This window comes from Gopherus evgoodei, chromosome 14 (genome assembly GCF_007399415.2).
Source record: "Gopherus evgoodei ecotype Sinaloan lineage chromosome 14, rGopEvg1_v1.p, whole genome shotgun sequence".
NCBI lineage: Eukaryota > Metazoa > Chordata > Testudines > Testudinidae > Gopherus > Gopherus evgoodei.
The window spans coordinates 11,940,596-11,963,864 of NC_044335.1; the positions used below are offsets into that span (position 1 = coordinate 11,940,596).

A 23,269-nucleotide genomic window follows, 5' to 3' on the forward strand; every position below is an offset into this window, starting at 1 on the left:
TTTCCCTGAGCCCTTCCCTGTCTTCCCCCCACACCCCCGTTTGCCTGCCCAAACGGCCTCCTCCCAGGGAGTAACTGTAGGCTACTTGCCTCTGTAGTCCCAAACATACCTCCCTCCTTCCAGTGAGTGACTGCAGACTGTTCCCCCACAACTCCCCAGCTGCTCTCAGCGATTGGGTTTGATTCAGGCCCTTCTTGTTTCACTCCATCTGAGCCTCATCCTGCTGCCTGGCTCCTCCTCCAGGTGCAGCCTGGGGAGTTAACTGGCCCAGCTAGCCACCTTAACCCTTCCAGGGCTTTTGCGGGTGGACACCGCATCACATGGGGGATGCTGGTTATTAATTTTCACTCATCTCTGTGCTGCTCTCTGCCTCTCAAGGTCTGTCATCTTCTTCTTTTTCACCTCCCCTAGATCTCTGTGCCTTCCCGTAAATGAATTGTGAAGGACTCCCATGCTTCTCCCCAGCTGTTACTTACTTCTTCTGCCCCAACCTCCTCTGTACCTGTCTCCCCTTCTCAAGGTGCTCTCCTGCACTCCTTCCCCAGCTCTTCCCTTTTTTCCCTCTTTTGGGTTCCTCTCCTAATGTGCTCCTATGCCCAGCCTCAAGGTCCCCCTGTGTCTATTTCCCACTCCTGCCTTTACCAAAGAGCAACTCTTCTTCCCCCTCCTCCCTCAGACTCCTCCACATTATCATAAATGAGAAATCTCTTCCTATCGCCTCCACCTGGCTTCTGGGAAGGAGGAAACAAAGCTGCTGCTGGTGAGCAGGCTGGTGACTGTGCCTCCTCCCCAACTGTCTCAACTGCTGCCCTTTGAGGGTCTGGCCTTTGTTCCCCTTTGAGCAGGAAGAAGGGAAGGACCCCAGTCCTGCAGAGCAGAGACTTAGGGCTTGTCTACACTGGCAACTTTCCGCGCTGTAAAGCAGCTTTTTGCGCTCAAACTACAGAGGTGCACTCACTGCCAAGCCACAAAAAAACCACCTTGACGAGAGTCGTAAGGGTATTTTTGCAGAGGCTCCAGTGGTCTATTCCCAGTGTAGACACTTGTTTGCTTTCTGTGCTGTAATTGGCCTCTGGAGCTGTCCCATAATGCCTCAAGTGACCACTCTGCTCATTGTTTTGAACTTGGCTTCCCTGGAGACATGCATGCCTCCCCTTTCAAAGCATGATCTGCCCCGGGACACAAAGCAAACCATCAATGTGGAATGCTTGTGCTGTTGAACACAGAGTGAGTGTGTGTGTGTGTGTGTGTGTGTGTATGGGAGAGAGGCTGCTGTGCAGAGAGCCCAGGGAGGGAAGTGGGGTTCCCCCTGCCTCAGCAGTGGTTGCTTCCTGCTGCTGTCTGAACATGCTGACACACTCTGTCCCCCAAAACACAGTCTCTCTCCCCCCTCCATATGCGCGCACACGGTCCCTGTCTCACACTTCCCCCTCCACCCCACTTCAGTTGAAAAGCAGCTGGCAATGTTGTAGGATGCCCACGGGCCAAGGAGATTGGGAAACCTGCATAGAATCATAGAATATCAGGGTTGGAAGGGACCTCAGGAGGTCATCTAGTCCAACCCCCTGCTCAAAGCAGGACCAATCCCCAGACAAATTTTTGCCCCAGATACCTAAATGGCCCCCTCAAGGATTGAACTCACCTTGGATTTAGCAGGCCAATGCTCAGGCCACTGAGCTATCCCTCCCCCCTCATCATGTGATGCTGTGCCTGCCAGATGAGGCATTGCAAACCCTTCCCAAAGCACCCTGTGGCGAGTTGCACAGTCGGATAGCTACCACAGTACACTGCTGTCTTTGCCGTTGTAAGAGCTGCTAATGTGGATGCACTCTAGCATCACAACAAGCACAGTGTGGACATGCAACAGTGTCTGATTCCAGCTTTTTAATAAAAGTGGTATGACTTGTGGTGCAGAAACTTGCCAGTGTAGACATACCCATAGATGCAGCCTTCACCCTGCTCCCCAGCTAGCATCTTAGTACAGAAAGAAGGAAAAGAGTTGGCTGAGTTACTGCTCCCAGCAGGCTTGCTCCCCCTCCCCTTCCCTGGCTGCCCTCCAGCCAACTAAAAGCTCTTGTCACTGCTGGTGAAAGTTGCGGGGGTGAGACTGAGCACCCTTTAATCCCACTGCATGTGCCCTGATGGTACATAAGTTCCAAAGGAGCAATGATGACACACCCATGCCACTGTGATTGCAACATGACATCATACTTAAGCTGCCTAGCTCGCTATTATGTTTCATGTATGATGTACATCTAAGCCACATCCTTCATGCTGCCCAGATGTACTATGATATGCTAATACTGCCCAGGTAACGTCACCTGGAGGGGGTTTAATAGCAACGGCCTAATGGCAGGAAGAGGGAGGGGCCGCCACCAGGTCCAACCCCAACCCTGAGGTGGTCCTATGTTTTGGTTCAACCCCTGCTCCAAGCAGGGAAAGAACCACAAAGTGGTCCCGAGCAGCAGCTTGCCCCACCGGCTCTTCAGCATCGCAATCCATCTGGCTGAAACTAGTGAGACTTTCCCATTAGCCGGGTGCTACAGCGACTTGACTATGTTGAAGCTGAAGCACCATCTGGAGCTGCTAACTGGTATCCCTCTGCATTTCCAACGCCTCCAGTACCTGGATGAAGGTGGGGACTTCTAACATCCTGGGGGTCTTCAGTCTGGGTTCCTTGCCACATCTGGTGTCCCCAATACCTGCTTTAAGGTCAGGGGCCACCCCTGTCAATTCCAGTGACACTAGTACCTGGATGAAGATCCAAGACCTTCTTTTCTTTTTCCTACTACATTTCTGGAACCCATCTCTTGCTTCAACCCTTAGCATTCTCTTCTCCAGTCCTGGGATGCCCTGCAGTGCTTGGGAACCCCACTCACCCATAGCTGCTTGGGAGCTTTCCCCGATGGATGCCAGGGCTGAGCTCTCAATTTTGGCAGAATTTAACCTTTCACTATTTTTTAAAATTGCCTAGTGCTTAAGGCTTTGGTGAAACACTTCCAGTGTGAGCAGAGTACAAACTGAAGCGAGGCCCTCTTCCTGAGTCTGCAGAAAGGCAGCTCAGAGCTTTGCCAAGTTGCAGCACTGTGAAACTAACAAGATTTCTGGTCAGTTACCCTGCTGCTCTTTAGAGTGATAACTGTCCAGAGTTACTTTTGCTGCCGAACTTCATATTTTTGGAGAGTTTATATAAATGTTTGTCAAAAACCTCCTCAAAACCCACTTATACCTTAACACCCATTTCAAAACAAACAGCTCCTTCTCTCCCCAACCCCTTTGTTTTTAGAATAAAAAACAAACAGTTGTGTGTGACACACACATGCTCTGTATATATTTTAACTGTATCCCTCTTTACCTCTTACCATTCCACCTTTCATATGTTACGTGTCATCTTAGGTCCTGATCCTTCAATGAGCTCTGTGTTGAAATGGGTCTACTCAGGTGGAGCTTTTTGCAGAAGCAGGGCTTTAGATTATAAATTTTTCCAGGCAGGCAGCCTGTGTTTGCGTTTGTGTTTGCACAGCACTGGCACAATAGGGCTTTGATCCTGGATGGTGCATCTAGGTGCTTTTGTGACTTATTTCTCAAACAATAAATGAGCCAACAGCAAAGCCAGATCAAAGTTCTGTTTACTAGAGAAAAACCAAAAGATTTTCAAATGGTCTCATAGCGAGGGAATCTCTTCAGTTGATATGCATGTTCGTTTCTCTTTTAATAACTCAGTTCTTTGCAAATGCTATCTTGACTTCTTGTTTTTCATTCCCTCCAGTAGATCTGCCAGATGAGTCTACGTTTAAGTACAATGATATTGTCCCTGGCGGAACAATTACTATACGCATCTGGCGACAAGATGGCTGGGGACTTCTCGTGGCAGCTGCTGCTGAAGGAAATATTACCCAGGTTGATTCCATTGCTTTTGTAAACGATAGGTCTGCTTTGTGCAAGCACTCTAAAAGAGAGATTGTTAAAAGATTCATGTACTAGATGAATATCTTCAGAGAGCAGCAAATAGTGGGGTTGCTGTATATGGGGTTCTACATCAAAAACCGATGGGGTGATCTTGAGCACCTGCTAGTGGTAAAACCCAATGAAAGGTTGACCACAGGAATGCTCCGGGACTTCAATATGTCCGTCCATTTCTGAGGGAAGTTTATGGACAACTAGGAATCTGAAGAGGATGAACAGCTTTGGGAAGGAGGGGAGAAGATCTTTGATGCAGTTGGTTCACTTTAGCAGCCAGCCCGCTTGTTTTGTTAAACTATGGCCTTAGTTGTAGTGGACTTGCTTTTGTCGCCACTACAATTTGGTTTTATTTTTGGTAGTGGTATTTCCCAATTCTTTTTCCTGCCCACAGTCATACTACTGTTTGATCAATATTCTACCACATGGGAGAGTCTTTATTCCAAATTGCCACTATTTTAAATATCTCTTCTCTTCTGACACTTTTTATCACCATGCTTTTTCTGTGGGTAGCAATAATAATAATACTTGGTATTTACATAGCACTTTTCATCCATATATCTCCAAGTGCTTTAAAAAGGTGAGTAACCCTTTATTATCACAGTTATAGCTAGGGAAACTGAGGCACACAGGCTATGTGAGTTGCCCAAAGTCATGTGAGTCAATGGCAGAACTTTGAATATAACCCATCTCACATGGTCCTTTATCCACTGACTCCTGAGTAAAGACCATAGGCTAAGGACTCCTTCAAAGCTCATGAAGCTTCCAAAATCATGTGGAACACATGGTCTTCAGTGATTCAGAAGACGGCATTCTTCTCTCTGGAATTAGTACTGAACCAGGGTCTGAATTAGAGGGTAATGTGTTGTAGATTGAAGGTCCTGACTAGCTGTGGTCATGAAATATCCCATGGCATGTTAGGAGGGCTCTTTACTCAGTTGCCTTGGCTAAATTCCAACTTGGCTAATTACATTGTGCTCATCTACATTTCCACAACTGTTTGACATGAATACAGAGGTGTTCTTCACTTCCTGTCCTGCAGTGTTGTGTAATGTTGCAATGCACTGGTAAGTAACTGCTATGTTTTGAGCCAGAGGTGGCTGTATTTCACTGTTAGGTAAACTGAAATTGGTTATCGTGTATATGTCAGTTTGAAGGCCTGATTCTATGTTCCTTGTGCACCCAAAATTCCTACTGATCCTGTATTGACTGGGCAGGCAACATTGGAGTGGGCCAGAAATGCTATGGTGTCTTCGGAGATGAAACATGCAGTGTATTATTTTATGCATTATACTTTTAGCTGGTAAAAAAAAAAATTCCTGTTTAAAACTGTTTTTCAACCAAAAATTGGGTTTTCAGCTAAATGACCTAGAGTGTCATGATATGTTACCTCCCTTCACCAAGAGGAATGACGATGGTGCATCATGGGAGATATAATCTGACCAGGCAATCCATCCTATTGAGGAGAATGGGAGCATGAGGCACCTAAACTACAACTCCCATGAGGCACCATGGCAGCATTTCAGAATTGAAATATTTTGGCTTTTGATTTTTCACCAAAAAACTCTAAAGCTTTCTATCGAGGTGTGTGGGAGGAGAAATCTTTTCTGATCAGCTGTAATTATAATTCCACCGACCTGAAGACCCAAAGTCTCTTCTAGAGACACACACCCCTTTCCCCTCTTCCCTCCCCCCAAGTTCCAGTGCACAGGCAGCTGCCTAGCCAAGGGTCAGTTTAAGTTTAGAATGTAAGACCATGTACTTTGAGTCTTTGTAGGTATCTACGCACCTTTAATATTGGAATTGACTGATTGAATTGGTCAGCATTTGTGTGATGTTTTCATTTATTTTACCAGCTTATGAATTTAGGAGTTACAAAGGGATCCACATGCTGCACTCCAAATTCACAGTTACTGAGACCAGAAGAGAAAAAGGAATGGATCGCACACCGAGCATTCGTGGCATTGTACATTGCCAGCCACAGAGGCCACACTGCAGCTGTAGAATTTCTCCTTGAAAATGGTAATATTCATTCATTTTTAAGGGGCCCTTACGATCATCTAGACTGATTTCCTGCATAAGGCAGGGGTAGAATTTTCCCCAGTGATTCCTGAATCAAGCCAAATGCCCAATTTAGTTCAAGCGCAAGTCAACTTTTCAAAAGGCATTCAGTTGGGAGGAAGAATCCACCCCAGCCCTTGGTAAACTGTTCCTATAGTTCATGACCGTCAGGGTTAAAAATGGGCATCTCATTTCCATTTTGGATTTTTCTGACTTCAGCTTCAGCCTCAGAATATTGTCGTTATTTATCATATTTATTCCCATAGCACCTGTAGTCACTTTCAGCTCTTGGGTGGCTTCACCAGCCAGGGAAGCGGAGGGGAAAAGCGCCCAGAATTATCCATTGAAGGCCTGTCCTCGGGGCCTGCTTGGTCACACACAAAAGCAAACCAACTGAAAACCACTAGGCAATAATCCCCGGAGATTTCCTCTGCTGGCAGCCAGGAGGAGAAACCTGCCCTTCCCTTTAGACCCACCTTCCCCTCCCTTTTATACTTTGCCTGGAGCAGCCATGTGACCAGCAGGGACCAGTTAAGTTTGCAATCTGCAGCACCTTTACATAGTTATTCTTATTTGCTTAAAATCTGGTATTTCTCTCCTGCCCCCCTCTCCCCCCAGTTTTCTTTGGAGAATCTGCTATAGAGACTAAAGAAGTGATTTGTTTTTCTACCATCTAATCCAGGGGTGGGCAAACTATGGCCCCGGGGCTGCATCCGGCCCTTCAGACATTTTAATTTGGCCCTCGAGCTCCTGCCAAGAAGCGGGGTCTGGGGCTTGCCCCACTCTGGTGCTGCAGCCGGGGAGTGGGGTAGGGGGATTACTCCACTCCATGCAGTTCCCAGAAGCAGTGACATGTCCCCCCTCTGGCTCCTATGCATAGGGACAGCTGGGAGGCTCCGCATGCTGCCCTTGCTCCAAGCGCCGCTGCAACTCCCATTGGCTGGGAACTGTGGCCAATGGGAGCTGCAGGGGCAGTGCCTGCCGACAGGGCGGCACCTGCAGACAGGGCCGCTCAGAGAGCCACCTGGCCATGCCTCCACATAGGAGCTGGAGTGGGGACATGTCACTGCTTCTGGGAGCTGCATGAGATAAGCACCACCCAGAGCCTGCACCCCTGATGCCCTGCGCCCCAAGCTCCTGCCCCAGCCCTGATCCCCCTCCTGCCCTCTGACCCCTCGGTCCCAGCCCGAAGCACCTTCCTGCACCCCAACCCCCTCATCCCACACTCCCACCAGAGCCCTCCCCCCTGCACCCCAACCCCCTGCCCCAGCCCAGAGCCCCCTCCTGCACCCTGAACTCTTCATTTCTGGTCCCACACCAGAGCCCACACCCCCAGCTGAAGCCATCACCCCCTCCCACATCTCAACCCCCCAATTTTGTGAGAATTCATGGTCCGCCATACAATTTCCATACTCAGATGTGGCCCTCAGGCTAAAAAATTTGCCCATCCCTGATCTAACCCATATATAACTTCACTATCCGGCTGGTCCTATGAAAATTGACAATGAAAATAAGACCAACCAGGGCATCCCTCTGTAGGGCATGTGGAAGATGCTGCACATGTGCTCTTTTTGTGATGGGCTCCCTGGAGTCCTCTTAAGGTGAACCTTGGTGATTCCAAGGTTGTTGACTGGCTCCTCAAGACTATTTAGCTGTTTCCTCCCTGCCCCACCCCTTACTAAACCTAGCCTTGCTCGTCTTGCCCACAGGCAGTCAATGTATAGGAAATCACACACTCTGCCACGTGCTTTGAAAAGCCAGATGTTTCGTCTCAGGTTGTTTCCATGCTGATCAAACGCCGGGCCAGTCAAATACTGTTTTTGTATTTTATTATATCTTTATATGACACTAGGAGTCTGATCCAAAGTGCATTGGAAAAAAAATGGGATCCTTTCTATTGGCTTCACTGGGGTTTGCAGGCTTGATGCCAGCACTATGAGCCTTTCTACTTCAGCTACCAGTGTGCACTGTGATCCAACTCCTACACTTGCCTATCTGTACTGCATGAGTATTACGCCATCACTGTTTTGCTTCTGGCGAGGCAATCTCCAGCATTAACAGCTGTGCTCAGATCCTGAAGTCTATTGCTTTAAACCTCAATAAATACTTGACCCCACCACAGAAGTCAGGCTAGGAACTACATGGAATCATAGAAGCTTAGGGTTGGAATAGACCTCAGGAGGTCATCTAGTCCAACACCTTGCTCAAAGCAACACCAATCCCAACTAAATCATCCCAGGCAGGGCTTTGTCAAGCCAGGCCTTAAAAAACCTCTAAAGATGGAGATTCCATCACCTCCCTAGGTAACCCATTCCAGTGCTTCACCACTCTCCTAGTGAAATAGTTTTTCCTAATATCCAACCTAGACTTCCCCCGTTGCAACTTGAGACTATTGCTCCTTGTTCTGTCATCTGCTACTACTGAGAACAACCTAGCTTCATCCTCTTTGGAACCCTCCTTCAGGTAGTTGTAGGCTGCTATCAAATCCCCCCTCACTCTTCTTTTCTGAAGACTAAACAAGCCCGTTCCTTCAGCCTCTGCTCATAAGTCATGTGCCTCAGCCCCCTAATCATTTTCATTGCCCTCCACTGGACTCTTTCATAGATTCATAGACTCTAGGACTGGAAGGGACCTCGAGAGGTCATCGAGTCCAGTCCTCTGCCCTCATGGCAGGACCAAATACTGTCTAGATCATCCCTAATAGACATTTATCTAACCTACTCTTAAATATCTCCAGAGATGGAGATTCCACAACCTCCCTAGGCAATTTATTCCAGTGTTTAACTACCCTGACAGTTAAGAAATTTTTCTTAATGTCCAACCTAAATCTCCCTTGCTGCAGTTTAAGCCCATTGCTGCTTGTTCTATCATTAGAGGCTAAGGTGAACAAGTTTTCTCCCTCCTCCTGATGACACCCTTTTAGATACCTGAAAACTGCTATCGTGTCCCCTCTCAGTCTTCTCTTTTCCAAACTAAATAAACCCAATTCTTTCAGCCTTCCTTCATAGGTCATGTTCTCAAGACCTTTAATCATTCTTGTTGCTCTTCTCTGGACCCTCTCCAATTTCTCCACATCTTTCTTGAAATGCGGTGTCCAGAACTGGACACAATACTCCAGTTGAGGCCTAACCAGCACAGAGTAGAACGGAAGAACGACTTCTCGTGTCTTGTTTACAACACACCTGTTAATGCATCCCAGAATCACGTTTGCTTTTTTTTGCAACAGTATCACACTGTTGACTCATATTAAGCTTGTGGTCCACTATGACCCCTAGGTCTCTTTCTGCCATACTCCTTCCTAGACAGTCTCTTCCCATTCTGTATGTGTGAAACTGATTGTTTCTTCCTAAGTGGAGCACTTTGCATTTGTCTTTATTGAACTTCATCCGGTTTACCTCAGACCATTTCTCCAATTTGTCCAGATCATTTTGAATTTTGACCCTCTCCTCCAAAGCAGTTGCAATCCCTCCCAGTTTGGTATCATCTGCAAACTTAATAAGCGTACTTTCTATGCCAACATCTAAGTCGTTGATGAAGATATTGAACAGAGCCGGTCCCAAAACAGACCTCTGCGGAACCCCACTTGTTATACCTTTCCAGCAGGATTGGGAGCCATTAATAACTACTCTCTGAATACGGTTATCCAGCCAGTTATGCACCCACCTTATAGTAGCCCCATCTAAATTGTATTTGCCTAGTTTATCGATAAGGATATTGTGCAAGACCGTATCAAATGCCTTACTAAAGTCTAGGTATACCACATCCACCGCTTCTCCCTTATCCACAAGACTTGTTATCCTATCAAAGAAAGCTATCAGATTGGTTTGACACGATTTGTTCTTTACAAATCCATGCTGGCTATTCCCTATCACCCTACCACCTTTCAAGTGTTTGCAGATGGTTTCTTTAATTACCTGCTCCATTATCTTCCCTGGCACAGAAGTTAAACTAATTGGTCTGTAGTTTCCTGGGTTGTTTTTATTTTATTTTATTTGTTTTTATTTTATTTATAGTCTGTGCCCCGCGGTGTTATTTTCCCAACATATATCTGGATAGTTGAAGTCCCCCATCACCACCAAATCTTGGGCTTTGGATAATTTTGTTAGTTGTTTAAAAAAAGCCTCATCCTCCTCTTCCACCTGGTTAGGTGGTCTGTAGTAGACTCCTAGCACAACATCACCCTTGTTTTTTACCCCTTTTATCCTAACCCAGAGACTCTCAACACTTCTGTCTCCTATGTCTATCTCCACCTCAGTCCAAGTGTGTACATTTTTAATATGTAAGGCAACACCTCCTCCCTTTTTCTGCTGTCTATCCTTCCTGAGCAAACTATACCCATCCACACCAACATTCCAATCATGTGTATTATCCCACCAAGTTTCAGTAATGCCAACCATGTCATAGTCGTATTTATTTATTAGCACTTCCAGTTCTTCCTGCTTATTATCCATACTTCTTGCATTTGTATATAGGCATCTAAGATACTGGTTTGATCTTGCCTCCCAGTTTTGCCCTGACCCTCCTTTCTCTCTGCCATTATAGCTCACGCTCCCTCTTGTTTCTGACCCATCTCCCAGGTCTTTATGTTCCCCACTTACCTGTGGGCTTTGCTCACCTGTCCCTGTCGAACCTAGTTTAAAGCCCTCCTCACTAGGTTAGCCAGTCTGTGTGCAAATAGGGTCTTTCCCCTCCTTGAAAGGTGAACGCCATCTCTGCCTAGCAGTCCTTCCTCGAATAGCATACCAATTTGTTCACATCCTTTCTGTAGTGGGGGGCCCAAAACTGGATGTGGTATTCTATATGTGGCCTCACCAGTGCCGAATAGAGGGGAATAATCACTTCCCTCGATCTGCAGCCCAATATGCCGTTAGCCTTCTTGGCAACAAGGGCACACCATTGACTTATCCAGCTTCTCGTCCACTGTAATCCCCAGGTCCTTTTCTGCAGAACTGCTGCTTAGCCGGTTGGTCCCCAGCCTGTAGCAGTGCATGGGATTCTTCCATCCTAAGTGCACGATTCTGCACACGTCCAGCAGAGTGTGGGAATTTGTGCCTACCACTAAACATTTGCCTTACACATTTTACTGTCATGAATCTTATAAATGATACATTCAGTTGGGGAAATGTGGTTCTTGACAAGAAGACATTAATACAGTTTAATCTAGAGTGTTAACAAATGGCACTGAAGAGCATTCCCTGATGTTTTTATAACATGGCCTCAGGTGCATCTATTCAAGCTGTGAACCGATGCAACACAAGAACAAAGCATGAGTGGTTTACTCATGTCACCCGAATCCCCTAAATGGAAGGACATTTCTTTATCACCACTGACATGTCTTACTGTGGAGTTGCTAAGAGGTGAGGAAAAGGATCCAGCGATGCTCTTCTGGTCCAAGGTTCTCACACCCAACCTTGACAAAAATGGCTGTTCCCTTCCTGATTATCATCCTCGTAACGGTTTGATCAGCCATCAGGAGCTCCAGAAAAAAATCTAGTTAAGTAATAATTCTTCATGTGCCGTACATAAGGCATGGGCAGACTCTGGTGTCCTGAACAGAAAGGGTGTATATCAGTTCTCAGACAGCTACTCAGAACCAAGGCAGAGAGAGCATTTGGCCTGTAGATATTTGTTTATTTAAATAAGGGTGATTTATTCAAGTTCCTTTCTTAAAGAGGATTTAATTTTCACCTTCCTTGAACATGCCAAGGGATGTGCACTCTCCTCTTCTGGCTTATTGGGTTCTGAATGTGCATTATCTTCTCCACAGGTGCAGACTTGCATGTTAAAACACCATTGGGGAGGACTGCTCTTCACGCTGCCACTGTCATGGGCCGATGTGACTGCATTGATCTGCTCCTTAGCTGGGGGGCACAAACTTCTGACCCAGACAATGAGGGACAAAGTGCAGTGAGCCTAGCCCGCCTCTGGGGCCAGAAGCAAAGCGAACGCAGACTGTTCCATTTCCAGTGGCAGCAGAGAGCAACTGGTACCACATCACCCTCACCAAGTCAGAAGTTGGATTCCAGGACACAGAAGACTCAGTCACGTGCTAAAACACACGTGGGCTAATTTATTTCGTGCTGGCCAGTTTCAGAGGACAGTCAATAATTCTCCCAGAAAGCCACACGTTAAATATTGGGGGGAGGGGGAAATCTGTGTGGTTCAGATACTAAATGAACTCTTGTGTTGGTGATGCTGCAGCCTTGATGACAGAAGGCTTGACAGCACAGCTCCCAGACACGCTCGTAATTTGTAGGTTATAGGGATCCGGAAAATTGTTACATAACCATTTCAGCCATTTAATTAATATACTTAGTAGCGAGAGCTCCGACCTGCCTGTGAACTCACCTTGTAATGCTCTGTGTTGTGGTAATTTTCTGATGGTTGGCACTAGGTTGTGACAGTGTTGTCTAGTGGGTACATCAGAGGGCTAGGAATTAGGTCTTCTAGGTTATTAACCCCGTTTTCCTGACGAATTTCTATGTAATGTCTGGCTGGTCACTTAAGGCTTGCTTTATTCAGACATGGGGGGTTTCTATTCCCATGACTGTATGTAAATCAGGTGTGCAGACGAGTGGCTAATTATGGTCACTGGCAGGTGCAATCAGGCTAATTGTGCATGGAAATTAGGCAGGCCATTGGGTCCTCAGCTTTTTAAACAATTAGGTCTGGAGGAGGGGGGATTTTCAAAAGCACCTGAGGGAATGACATATCCAACTCCCATTGACTTTCAAGAGGTGCTGGGCACCCAACTTGGATGCATTAAGAAAATCCCATTTTAATTTTTTGGGGTCCCATTTTTCAAGGACCCATTGCCAGATCTTTCAAGATCTCTGCTCTCATTTAGGCATCTAAATGAGGGGCAGATTTTCAAAAGTGCTCATTCCCCAGCAGCTCCCATTGAAAATCTGCCCTTCGGGGTCACCAAAGAGCTCCAGACCTAGCAGCTTCTGATTAGGCAACAGCCACAGTTGTCAGTGAGAGCTGAGCACTTCTGAAAATCTGGCTCACTGCCTGTTTGCTTGGTAAGCTCTATGCATACCGAGGGCACTTTATAAATGGGAACAAAGCGATTCATTCTCAGTTCCTTGTGTCCAACCAACATTTTCTTAATTTGCTAACGGGAAGGCACAAAAATTTCCAATTTAAATAGCACATGAGTGGATTGCAGAGTCCACATCTAGGTGTTTTTATGCAGAGATGAAAATGAGCATATCCAAAATGTGATGGACAGTGGTGGACTTTTATGGATCATTGCTCTCAGAGCAACATGTGAATCAGGAGCACCTGTAAGACACTAATGCTTGTGCAGGGCTAAGATCTTCTGTGGGTGGGATTGTGGCTGTGGTGTTGGACTTTGAGTTGACTCCTGAGTTTGTACCTAGCTCTGCCACGGATTTTACTGCATGTCCTTGCCAAGTTATTTAGGGTGGGATCCGTGAAGGGACTGGGATATTGCAACTCTAAGCATCATCACCCCCTAACCTTTAGTAAATCACAGAAACAACACATGATCCACAAAGCCTAGTTGGGTGCCTTGGCTCCCTGTACCAGGATTAGGGAGCCCTCCACTGCAGGCGGCAGAGGCATTCTCTTTCTGTTCACTGTGGATAAATACTGAACTACCCTGGGTTCAGCCTCCCTGCTCCAATCACTTGTTCATTATTTATTCACAATGGAACAATGGAGGGAGCCCCTGGCCTGCCCCACAACAGAACATCACATAGCTCAGCTGTTAGAGCACCCTCCTGGGAGGTGAGAGAGGGAGGAGTTGAACCAGGGTCTCCCACGGCCTCTAACCACTGGTCGAGCAGTTTCAAGGTGGTGGTGCTAGCCCCACCTCCTCCTTTGGATTTTGAATGGGGCTCGATCTGGTAGGTGTGCTCAGAAGGCACGCAAGTTAGGTGACCAAATGTCTCTTTCCCCGATTCATGGATCGCTCTGGGGCTTAGTCATTCAGATGCATGAAGTGAGGTAGCAGTCTGCATGCTCAGAGGCAGAAACATAGGTGCCTGGGTAACTTTTTACATTGCACACGTAGGCACTGAGGGTTTGTCCACACTGTGATAAAAAAAAATACCTGCGACACCAAGTCTCAGCTGACTCAGGCTATGGGGCTACAAAATAACTGGGTAGACGTTTGGGCTGGAGGCCGGGTTCTGAAACCCTCCCCCCTTGTGGGGTCTCAGAGCCTGGGCTCCAGCCCAACCCTGAACATCTATGCTGCTATTTTCTAGCCCCACAGCCCAAGCCCTATGGGCCTGGGCCAGCCGTGGCTGTGCCGGGTCTTTTATTGCAGCAGTGACATACCCCGTGCATCTTTAGGTGCCTACAAGGTTTGGCGGGAGTTTTGTGGCTCACAGGGAACCCAAAACTGCGACTTAGATGCCCAAGTCTGGGGGTTAGGGGCCTTAGCACTTCTGTGGCTCCTACCCCTGCAGTCTGATATTTCAAAGACACTGAGCTCGAGCACATTTAATCAACTTCAGAGTCTGTTGTGCCTGCTCATTCCCTCTAAACATCAGGCCCTTAACCTTTCTCTACCATACTCATCCCATCTGTAAAACAGGGATACTAATTCTTACCTACTTCACAAGACTCTGTGAGGCTTAAATAAGCCATGTTTATAAGGTGCTTTAGAAAGCTGTGGGTAAAAGGCAGTGTGAGAGAACAAAGCAGCATTACTGTGCTGTAGACACAAGATGGTGATATGATCTCACACTCTTTCACACTCATTCCGTCCTGGGGTGACCACACTACAAATACACTGTGGGTGGACAGATGCATGGAGAAACAGAACTTGTTATACAGCTGAGAGATGTACTTCCAATTTCCAACGCAACTGAATGCAACTACGTCAGCTCAGTTTTACTTTATAAACAGTTTTCCCTCCTCCCACATTTAAAATGTGTTTCAACTTCAAGGAAAAACTCCAGGTTTTTTTTTTTCAATCCTATTAATAAAATTTGTACAACAGAAATTGCATGATACAGAATTAGGTGATCATTCTTAAAATTCACAGCAGAGGGCACTCTGGGATCAGACATAATGATACAATAGGTCACGCTCCTATTTAGAAACAGGATTATTAGTAAAGCCTGTGTTTTCATAGACTCATAGGTCTGGAAGGGACCTTGAGAGATCATCTAGTCCTGTCCCCTGCACTCATGGCAGGACTAAATATTATGTCTAATCCATTCGTGGCAGGTGTTTGTCCAATCTGCTCTTAAAAATCTCCAGTGATGGAGATTCCACAATCTCCCTAGGCAATTTATTCCAGTAATTTGAATGCCAAGACATCCTTAGTATTACATTTGAAATACCAGAGAAGACTTTGATGTTTAAGGAAGCAGACACACTGTTGGTGCAATATTGTTTGCCATTCATGTTGGGGAAAAAACAACTCACTTTTTTCCTTCCTTCATTTCTGATTCAGGTACATTTTTATTGTTCCTGTCTATTGTAAAACAGAACATATGCTGAGTTTGGGGGACACTTTCAAAGGTGGCCAGCTCCCACTGACTTTCTGGACCTAACTGACATATGTGCCTGTGAAAATGCTATGTGATAAGTTCACATAGCTTCTTGTGTTGTTGCTGTCGTGAAACAGTAAATGAAGGTTCAGATGTTTAAAACATTGGGTGCAAAATTTATACATGGGGGTAACTACCTTCATTCTGGTAAACATTCCATATTGCTTACAACAACCAAGCCTAAATCTAACAATCTGAGCATAGATTTCAACAATCCAAGGGCTCCAAAGTAAGTGTTTAGCGATGTTCTGCTCTTGGAAACAAAAAAAATAATTTTAGTAGGAAGTGAGATGGTTTTCTGGAAACCTTTCTCTGTTCACTCTGTTGCTTAATACTTTAAGGTTTAAAAATGACAGCTGACTGGGAATGATAGGCCCTACGTTATATAAGTGACAATCAATGGCGCTGATATAGATGATGTTGCTGCCAGCATTTTGCTGAGTAGTTGCATATTCCAAGGGGGAATATACAGCTGGTGTCTCTGGAAGTCCTTTATCCTTCCCTTCTTTTATCTGCATGGACTGTCATTTAATCTACATCCAAGATCCTAGAAACATGCAGAGGATTTTGAGCTTTTTCTGAACCGTTTATGGTCTGAGGAATGACAGCAGGTGCATTCATCTTTGGTATCAGGAAAGAACAAACGGGTCTGCTGAATCCACAGAATTATCAGCACCTTTTGCAGTTTTTGCTTTAACTATTCGAAAGAACAAAAATTCTAGCTCAGTGTGGATGAAGGGAGCATGTTGCCTGTTTGAAAATTGGGCGGTGAACCATGCCATGATGCTTATCAATACATAGATATCATCTCGAGGGATAGAAATCACTAGAAAGAGTGTTCTAGCAGCTAGTGAAGGGGCTGGGAGTCTAGTTTCCTGATTGCTGTTCTTAGTACTGCCACTGTTTTATGACATGATATCAAACATCTGTTCTTGGGTCTGATTTACAAACATCAATGTGATTCTTTATAAAAATATACAGATGCATTGTGCGCGTGGTACAGCTGTGTACACAAACTGGTTACCTGTGCAAATGGCAAAGTGATCTCTAACTGGCCATTTATACATGCAAATACCTGATTTGCTAGTGTAGCTATGGTATCAATGTGCAAATTTGGTGTGCAAATACACCTGTATTTTTGCATGCATTCCTTAACCTCTCTTTCCCTTTCTGTAAAGTGGGAATAGTAATGCTGATATACCCACAGGGCTCTTGCGAAGCTTCATTGAAGTTTGAAAAATGCATTGAGATCCCTGGAGAAATGTTGTTATAGAAGGTGTAAGTGAGATGATTATTAACAAGAGGCTGCACTAAAAAAGCCCAAGCCCTAAAACACAGGGTTAGGAAAAATGCAATGTCCGCTTTTGTTCACGATATTAAGAAATATGAAGCGCTGGTTTCCACTGGATGTGAAAGGCAATAAGAGTGTAAGTTAATAGTAATGACAAGCACAGCAATAACCCAGCACACTTCCTCTGTGTTACCAGCTCTACTCATTTCCTGTGTGGGAAGGGCATCTCTAGTGCTGCCCTGGGCCATCACGTTGAATGTTTTCACAAGAAGCTCGATAAAGCGAAGGTTCAGAGATCCTGAAACATCTGACCTTTGCTATTTAGGAATAAAGTTACCTTGAGCAGTACGTGTCCTATAAATCTCCTAATTGTCACCCTCTGTGCCATTTGTTGGTGAAATTTTGCAGCGTGTTCTGGCAGTTCCTCCATACAGGATGCCTTAGAGGTTCCTTCTTCATTCTCATCTGCTCCAGAATTACATTTTGATCTTGCTTATATTTGTCATATGATAGAATTCCTCCTATGTGGATGGCGCAAGTTAGCAAGGTCTTTTGGCACAGTTGTTAAAATCAGTTACTCTCTGACCTCAACAAAAGACTCTCTTAGCTAATGGCATTGCTCAGAGGTTCTTTGTCACAGCCGCATTGACAAGGTAAAGTAAGTGGGATTAGGCCTTAAGTAAATAACAATGCACTGAAACGTGGAAGCAAACATAGCTGAAGAACACAATGTCACTGTTGGAACTGGAACTTGGCTAAGCTGCATGGGTTAACCCTCTCATGGAGTACTATGCACGGTACCATGGAGAGTGAAGCAATGTGGTAACCTGGCTGCAAAAAAGCAGATCTCTCTCTGACTCAGTGTAACAGTGTCGGTACCCACTTCTCGCAAATGCCCCCCCCCCCCCGGCTGATACGTGCCTGCAATCTCAGTTTGGAATGGGGCAGCAGCCACCTCTTGTGAGCACCCAGGCACACAGTCCTTCCTCTTGGAACTCCAGGCAGCAACTAACTGCTCTGCTTCTGCTGCTTTCTGTCCCCTGATTGGTCACTCCAGCAGCCCCTCTGATTGGCTGCTCAGAGGACTTCTCCTCTGCTCTTTCTGGGGTGGGGTGAGGCAGGGGCCACAACCTCGTCTAGCCCATCACACTCACTTTCATCTTGAATATAGGACATGTTTAGGTACAGAGTCCAAATCCTCCTTTCTCTAGTGGCCCCTTTAAACTTCTCTGGTGGCATAAAGGGGGCTGCACAGCTGGTGCATCTGGGCATGGGGAAGTACTCCCAGCATAGGAGGAATTCCAATGTGGCATAGCAGCTCTACATCAATTTTCTACATATGTGCTCTTGCAAAGGAGGCATGGTCAGGGGGAATGGCCAGAACTCTGACACCTACTCTGCTCCTGCCTAGCTTTTACAGACCAGAGAAAGTCATTAGGAAACAGGTGAATCTATAAAGGTAGGTAATGAAGTCAATATAACTCGTAATTCCATATAATCAAAAACAACCTCTTCTCTGTACAGTCACATGTCTTTCTGTTTGTCTCACCTGCTCCCATCTGTAGTGTTGCCCACTTACCTCTGACATCACAATCACACCTCTCTGCAGTGACCTGTTCCACGGGAGACTTGTTTCTGGGGTCACAATTCCCCCCAATCAGCAGTGAACTCTATGGTTCCTAGGGCATAGCAGCAGAGGGATTAGGAAAGGTAGGACAAGGTTCCTTTGTGTGTTGCAGGTCTAGCCACCTGTTAATTTTTTTACTGATACCAGCTAGCAAAGGCACCAAGCTATGACACACTTGGTTGATATCAGTGCAAGGACTGTACCAGTAAAACCCCAATATCTCCACCAAAATCTCTTGAGCTATTTAACTATAATAAGCAGAGAAGAGTGGAAACCAGGCACACATGAGTGGAGGGAGGTAGATCTCCAGAATTGTTTTATTAAAAGGTAATTGAGGCTAACCACATCCCCTACTTTTCCTTTGGCTGCAGTAGAAATACTGCCTGCCTCAGCCAACCCAACAGCCTCCCATAAGGCTACTTATCATGATAGGTATCAGGGGCAGATTTAAATGTGAGCATCTGTAAATGGAGGTGACAGTAGAAATCAGCTGACTTGCTCCATTCATATGTCAATAGCTTGAGTCAAAAGAAAGAAGAGAAACATTTGGGGATTTAAAAAAAAATCAAGTTGTGATATTAAAGCAGAGGATCTGTGTGACTAGGGGCCCATAAGACTTTTTTCATGGTCTGCCACATCTACAGCCACTCTAGGTTAAGTCATACATTCAGGCTTTTCCACTTACCCATGAAAAGCTTTGTTCACTAATTTGCAAAACCTCTAGTTCCTAATAGCACTTGCATACATGGGTCGTATTCTCCAAACTCCCAGCCAGTCTGTGATACAAAAAGGCCTTTCTTCAGTTCCCCATTGCCTGTGCTTTTCTACTCTTTTTGGTGGGAACTCAGTAATCATAACTAACGGTTAACTAATCATCCAAATACATCCTTCCCCTCTCTGCAAGCTCCTTTTCACAACAACACAGCCTTGTTGGGAGTGACTTCCGGTATTTGCATGGTGGTCAGTGGTTTTGGATTATAGTGAGAATGGGTCAGAAGATTCTTCATTGAGAATGTAATCCAAAAGCCCCAATTACCAGGCGGAACCTGTCTCAAAGAGGCTGTGTGTAAGGCCTGTGTGGAATGGCCTGTGTTAAACAGTAGGCAGCACAGAACCATTGCAACATTTTTCCATTACTTTCATTCCTTAAAATAAATCAAATGAACAAATACATTTTAAATTCCAGAGTACATTATGGTTTTAAAAAGAAAAATCTCCCAGTAGATATCAGAAAAGCACTTAGATGTTGTTTTCCTCTCACTTTAGAAAGGGAATTGTAGTTAGCTTGCAATCTTCCTGACATTGTTCATGGAGGAAGCAAAGAAAATGCACCAACGAAAGAGAACGGCTGCAATTTAGTTAATTTTATGCAAAACAGACTCAGTATTTAAGCTGGGAGCTACTGAGCATAAACATAGTGATGGAGAAGCCAAATATTCCATGTATATAAATGGATGAATTATTAAAAGGATTGCAAAGATACTCCATGCATCTATATCTAACTATGAGTCTGGGAAGACATGTGGTGAACCTAGGCTCCACTGAAGTCAGTGGGGCTATGACTTCGTTCATGATATCTTAGCTCCTGGAGGAATTATTGGGCCAGATCTCCAGCTGGTGTGAATTGGTGCAGCTCAGTTGAGGTCAGTGGAACTATACCCTCCACACAAGGTGAGGATTTTTAGTTTTGGAGGTAGAATGCCTGGAGATACATATAATTCTGAAAAGCAGTAATAATTTTTTCCCTTACATCTTAAGGCTTACAAGAATATCACATCAGGTGGGAAATACAGGAAGAGTCATGGATAGCAAATCAACTGCTTATAAACATGCCAGTTGTAGAAGAGAGGAACATTAAATCTTCAATCAGGCTACTAATAGCTTAGGGTTTAATTTTGATCAAACACATCAAAAAATGAAATGAAAAGGTGAAAGCCAGAAATGAGTGGAGCTTGAGAGCTTGTTGGAATAGATGAGTATCTGTCAAATATCTGTGTTTCTATGTGAAGGAGGAAGAGGTCTTGGTCACCTGCTGGGATCTTGGTACCACATAGCTTTATGGTCTGTTTTTATTTTTTGCCCCTTGCTTGCTTCTTTAAAAGTATTTGTCTCTGCTCGTGCCCCCCATGTGAATTCTCTGAAGTAGAACATTTGTCATTAACCTGTGCTAAAAGAGAACAAAGAATAATGGCAAAAAATGAGGGCTCATCCTAAAACAAAACAAAAGTCTTAAAGGCAGCTAGTGCATAAGGTATCAGTGAGCTTTAACCATATGGGAAGTTTGAAGCCTTTCTGTTGTTCCATTATTAAGATCTCTCCAGACATTAGTGATGATTTTTGTTGCCAGGTGCTCAATCTCTTAAAGAACCCAAAGGACTCATTTTAAAATTAATTTAACTCTTAAGCTAAGTCACTGACTTGTAAATTCTCAAAAATGTATTCTGTGCCCAAAGAGTAAGCACTGTAATTTTGGGGAGGAGCTGCTGCATCCTTCATAGGTAACCAGACGGTTGAATACCTGCTTTAAGTGTATAACTTGGATGAACTCAACTAGATTATGAAATCACAAGTGGTGCTTCCTTGTCTTTTGCTTATCTTCCCAAGAGTAAATGTGTGCATGTTCTCTCCGTGCAGGCCTCTGGGTACTACTGTAATGCAACCAATTAAGAACAATAATGGTTCTGTTTGCATGTGCACCTGGAGGACCAACTCCCACAGCCTTCCTCAGATGATGCTTCCAATGATTTCAATAGGAATTTTGCCTGAGTAGGAATGGCAGGATTTGGCCCATATTTATATTGTGTATCCACAGTGCCACTTTGGACCAATAAGATGCTGTCATCATCTTGTTAATATGGATGGTACTAATGTTTAAACTTGGGTGAGATTCTGACCCCATTGAGGTCAATGGCAAAACTCCCAGTGACTTCAGTGGGGTCAGGGTTTCACCTGAAATGTGGGCTAATGACTGTGATGAAGGATGATTTTGTGGTTAAAACTTGTGACACAAGAGCTCTGAGTTCAATACATCGGCTGTGCTGTAGGTGTTCTGTATGACCATAGACAAGTTACTTAATTTCTCTGTGCTTCAGTTTCCCATCTATAAAATGGCGATAACATTTCCATCCCTCACAGGATAAATTCACCAGTGTTTGAGAGATGTTTGGATGCAACAGTGATGAGGGCCAAATAAGTGCCTAGATGGAGAGGCTAATGTTAACCAGCCAGATATGGGTGTTTAGTTGTATGGAGCAAACTGTGTTGGCTTCTTCCAAGGTTTCCTAGGTCTCATCACAATATTCCACTGTCTTCTGGTTAAGTTGTTTTAATGTCCTGGGTCCTTTAAAAGTCATCATTCAGTTTGCATAGTTTCCCTCCTCCACTGGGGTTGCTCTCTTAGGCACATTTCCCTGCCTTCATATATTTGGTTTCTAAATTTGCTATTTTGCCTTGGTGTACTATGTTCAAAGGCAATCAGAGTTCTGCTATGAGGTTCATGTTGGCCATTAACATTTAGAAGGGATGGCGTTTTCAGAAGGAAGCTAAAAAAGGTACACCTTTGAGTATGCTTTCAGGATCTCTTTTGTGTTGGTTGATGCCTACCCTAGACTTCAAATGGAGGATTACCTGAGGTTACTGCTTTGGAGCTCCAGTTCACCATATATCATTCTATTTGCTTTCTGCATTGTATCCCTTACTTTACATGAAATGTAAGGCTCAAATGTTGGCTTTGCTGTGTTGTAAAGAAAAAAATTCAAGGAATAAGAAAATTGTTGCAAAATGTGGTTGACATTGCCTTGTGTATTTTGGAAGGATTCGTGCATGTGCAGAAGCTGAAAAATTGTCAACTTTCAAAAAGTAAATCTTAAAACCTGCCATCTCCGGTCTGGATGAAGAAAGGCAGACACTCCACTGCCAAACCTCTGCAGTGGAATTTGTGATCTATTTCACCTTCTGTGGTTTTCCAGGTAACCAAACTACTATGAAAGTCAAGTAAAAGTCAAAGTGTAAAAACTCCTTGCTTTATATGCTGGGCTATAAATTAGAGGGGTGATATGTAGTACAGAAGTTGTCTTAGATCCCTGATGAGCATTTGTATGCTTAATTCAAGTGCATGCGTGTGTTTGAATTCCAGCCTATATTGATTGAATTGGTCTCTGATAATAAACAGGATAAATAAACCTGATGTGAGTTAAAGCAGGTATATTGATGTAATGGAAAACATTTAAATTCAACACCGTGATCTTGAGCAGGATGTAATTTCAAAAGTGACTTAAATATGCTGACACACACACACACAAAAGGGGCAGAGAGAGGAGGGGGCAGAGAAACAGAACAAACACGTTCAAAATGATTTGGATATATTGGGATTATGGGCTGATAAGTGGCTTATGCAGTTCGTTATAAAGAAGTGTGAGGTAATGAGGCCGGGGACCAAAACTAATCGGAGACTGCAGCCTGAGAGTGAGAACAATGCAGAATACAGATTGGAGCATGGCAGAAAGGCACGCATGGTATTGGGGTAGGTTTTGTTTATGATGACACAGACACCAGGGAGCCTCCTCCCTTCAAGAGACCACTTCCACCACTGTGACTGCAACATGGCTGGGATTCTGCTGATTCCTCCCAAAAAGGCTTCTGCTCAGTAAGACTGTTTCGTGAACTGGCTTGTAGATCAGATTGTTTTAATATTCCCCCTCCCCTTGTTTTAATTCCTCTTTGTAGACTGGTGCCTTACTCTGTGAGCAGTCCAATTAATTTCAAAGGAAGTGAGTGTGGAATAAAGCCCAGTCAGCA

At 44.8% G+C, this 23,269-nt stretch overlaps 1 protein-coding gene across 1 annotated transcript; it reads left to right on the forward strand.

The window, feature by feature from the left end:
- Positions 1 to 2,406: 2,406 nt before the first annotated feature.
- On the forward strand, positions 2,407 to 12,256 carry ANKRD60 (ankyrin repeat domain 60). The gene is made up of 4 exons (XM_030533558.1): positions 2,407 to 2,635; positions 3,770 to 3,900; positions 5,817 to 5,982; positions 11,789 to 12,256. Exons 1-4 carry the CDS (start codon positions 2,407 to 2,409, stop codon positions 12,088 to 12,090), a joined length of 828 nt encoding a protein of 275 aa, XP_030389418.1. The 3' UTR covers positions 12,091 to 12,256.
- The last annotated feature ends 11,013 nt before the right edge of the window (positions 12,257 to 23,269 follow it).

Bases quoted from the DNA above. Each gene is read 5' to 3' on its own strand.
- ANKRD60 (XM_030533558.1), top strand. From the start codon at position 2,407: ATGTTTTGGTTCAACCCCTGCTCCAAGCAGGGAAAGAACCACAAAGTG. The intron at 2,636-3,769 runs GTGGGGACTTCT...CATTCCCTCCAG, and splicing joins CCTCCAGTACCTGGATGAAG to TAGATCTGCCAGATGAGTCT. The intron at 5,983-11,788 runs GTAATATTCATT...TCTTCTCCACAG, and splicing joins AGAATTTCTCCTTGAAAATG to GTGCAGACTTGCATGTTAAA.